Here is a 2,938-nt window from a genome sequence, read left to right as displayed (position 1 = left end):
GGAAAGAAAGCACACACACAGTGAAGGGCACGTTTAGCAACAAACAGCATCACAATCCTCCAATCTGTTCTGGGTTCCAGAGACAGCTGGCTCCAAGCCTGCTATAGTTCTCACCTGGGCTGATAATGCTGAAGACCCTGGACCTGTGTTGCAAGGTACTGGGGCAGTTCCCAGGTCACCTCATTAGTTTGAGTGTTCCAGTAATAATAGCAACCTGTGTTGTCATCCCATACTTCCTGCCAGTCTCCCATCTCCACTCCCACTGAAAGAAAAAGCAAAAGGGTTTTAAGTGAACCAGGTACCCAAGGCCTGTGTGCCTGCACTGGCTGCCAAGACCTTGTCTTCATGCCTTGTGAAGAGGACTCTGAGCTATATCCCATCTCTGAAGTCCCTCCCAAAGCTCCCACTGCTCAGCTGCCTTCAACACCCTTTTGAAGACATGTGAGCATGCAGGCCAGGGGTCAGCAACTCCCAGCATCCGTGCCAGAGCATGGCACATGACACCATTTTGCTTGGCATGCCATGCCACGCCAGACTGGGCTCTGGGTAGCTGCTGCTGGCCACAGAGCCCAGGTTCCTTGCAGCAGGCAGCTGAGAGGCTGCAAGCCCTGCTGCAAGCAGCCTGGGCTCCATGGCTGGCAGCAGCTGCCCAAAGGGTGAGCCAGCTGCAAACAGCTGCACCAGGCTCTGGAGCACAGGTTGGGCTCCATGGAAACAGCAGCTGCAGGCATGCTGCTGAACAGATGATGGGGAAGGGGCCTGGGGCAACACAACTTTCTCCTTTCTTCCATCATCCACCTGAAGGCATTGCTACAGCTACCCAGAGCCCAGACCAGCTGTGATAGGCAGGTGGGAGACTGCAAACAGCTGCACCAGGCTACACAGCCCTTGGCCAGGTTCCAAGCTGGCAACAAGTACATGTGTACCACTGGGTGGACAGCAGGAAGGGTGAGGGGGACTGGAGTTCTGCTGCCCCAGGTCCCTCCCCCACTGTCTACCTGGAGGCACATATGCATGAGCCACTGGCAGGGAGCTGATGCCATGTCTTTGGAGCCCAGTGAAGCTGTTTGAAGCCTTTCAGCTGCCTGCCACAGCCAGCCTGGGCTCTGGACAGCTGTAGCAGGTGGCTGACAGGCTGCAAACAGCTGCGCTGGGCTCCAGAGCTATGTAGCAACTGCACACATGCCGTGGGGCTCGGGGTGGGGAAGGGGCTGGGGCAGTGCAACTCTAGCCCCTCCTCCACCATCTGCCTGGAGGTGCACATGCAGCTGCTGACAGCAAGGAGGACAGGGCCCCTCATGACTCCACTGCAGTCTGCCCCTGGCATGTCATGTTCAGGTGTGGGTCAGGATTGTGGTGTTTTGGCATAGGATCTAAGTAAGCACACTCACCTCCAGCCAGTGAACACTGGGTATCATATTGCCACTCCACTGTCTGGGCAGAGGCTGCCCCATTTGCTGTTGTGGAAGAATGACCTGAGGAAGATTCCTTGGGCTCTGGGCGGGGAGGGGTCGGAGGTGGAGCAGAAGTGGCAGTGGTGGTGGATTTGGCTGGCTGGGGAGGAGCTGTAATGGCATCAATCTCCTTTAAAAAACACAAATGTTCACAAATGAATTGAAACTCCAGATGAGAAAAATCAGCTGATCTGGACAAATGGGACAGTTAATGGACTTGTCTACACACAGATGAAATGGCAACCCCTGCTAGGTTCTCTCAGACTTTCCTCCTAGGAGCCCTGAACGACCCCCCTCCCTCCCCAACTCCAGCAACATCACAACCAGGCACATTTCCCCTTGCAAAAGCTTAAGCTTGTCATAATGTTGGGAGCTCCCTTATCCAAAGCTGCATGATGCATCTGGTTGCAGCCAGCTCCCCTCTCAGCCCCCAGATGTACCTAAGGAAGATAGGAGTCTTACTAACCGCTAGAAAGTTAGCCAGTGTGCTGTCAATGTCTGTTGAATTATTTCCATTTGCATCTGCAGAGCGCACGGACTTCTCAGACGCCTCACCTTCTTCATCATCACTGTCAGCATATGCACCAAGCAAACATAAGCCACCTGAGCAGAGAAAGGTTAACAATGACAGGTTCTTTCTGCTTATGACAGCCCAAGTTACAGTCACGTATACAAGCATAGGGGAATTAAAGAACCTCGCATGCACTCTGCAAAATGCAACAAATTCACAGAAGATACATACATTCAACCACCCTGAGAAAGTCTTCTATCTAGAAGAGGGACTTGAACCTGGGCCCCTCAGATTAAGAGTTGTTTAGCAATGGACAGCACTGAACTCAGGTTTTAGGCAACTGGGGCCAAATACACCTCAAAGGCAATCACACCTTTCCTCCAACCTTCAGCCCTGTCATTAGCTCCCATTCTTCCCACTGTTTACAGAGAATCATAGAAAATTAGGGTTGGAAGTAGAGGTACGCTGATGTATCGGTGTCTTATTGCATCAACACCGATAAAAGGAAAATTAATGTTATCGGCAATTGGCTTTTTTTTTGGCCAGTGTACTTGATAATGTCACTGATAAATGCTGTGTGCATGAGTTCAATTGCAGCGTGCACGCAGCCAGGAATGCAGCTCGGAATGCAGCTCAGCGGCTTGGAGAGCAGCCTACTGCCAGTAAGCTGGGATGGGGGGGGGAGGAAGGAGTGGGAGGGGAAGAAGGGGCAGGGAGGAGGGAAGGGACATGGGAAGGGAGGGAGTGGGGCAGAGGCTGCTCAGCCAGGGCAGTGAATGAGACCCTGGGAGTGGGAAAGAGCCACTGGCAGCTCGTCTAAGGGGACACAGGAGGGTAGGGAGGCTCTCCGCTGCTGCGCTCATGCCCAGGGAAGACATGGGGGGGCATGTGCACCCCCTGGATTTGTGCGCAGGGTGGGCTGCAGGCTTGGGGCCAGGGGCTGTGCCAGCCTCTTTCCAGCAGTGGGGGGGAG

At 53.8% G+C, this 2,938-nt stretch overlaps 1 protein-coding gene across 1 annotated transcript in view; it reads right to left on the bottom strand.

Moving 5' to 3' along the window:
* Positions 1–2,938, bottom strand: part of FNBP4 (formin binding protein 4) — a 25,806-nt gene that overhangs the window by 17,211 nt on the left and 5,657 nt on the right. Inside the window, exons 3-6 of the mRNA XM_025192009.1 lie at positions 1,921–2,057; positions 1,392–1,584; positions 115–262; positions 1–7 (exon numbers count right to left, since the gene is read on the bottom strand). The exon at positions 1–7 is cut by the window's left edge and continues 114 nt beyond it. Of these exons, the coding sequence (XP_025047794.1) occupies positions 1–7; positions 115–262; positions 1,392–1,584; positions 1,921–2,057 (485 nt within the window). The remainder of the gene's footprint in view (positions 8–114; positions 263–1,391; positions 1,585–1,920; positions 2,058–2,938) is intronic.

Source organism: Alligator sinensis, unplaced genomic scaffold, assembly GCF_000455745.1.
Source record: "Alligator sinensis unplaced genomic scaffold, ASM45574v1 scaffold155_1, whole genome shotgun sequence".
Lineage (NCBI taxonomy): Eukaryota > Metazoa > Chordata > Crocodylia > Alligatoridae > Alligator > Alligator sinensis.
The sequence above is the reverse complement of the archived record's forward strand: the minus strand, read 5'-3'. Positions and strand labels throughout refer to the sequence as shown.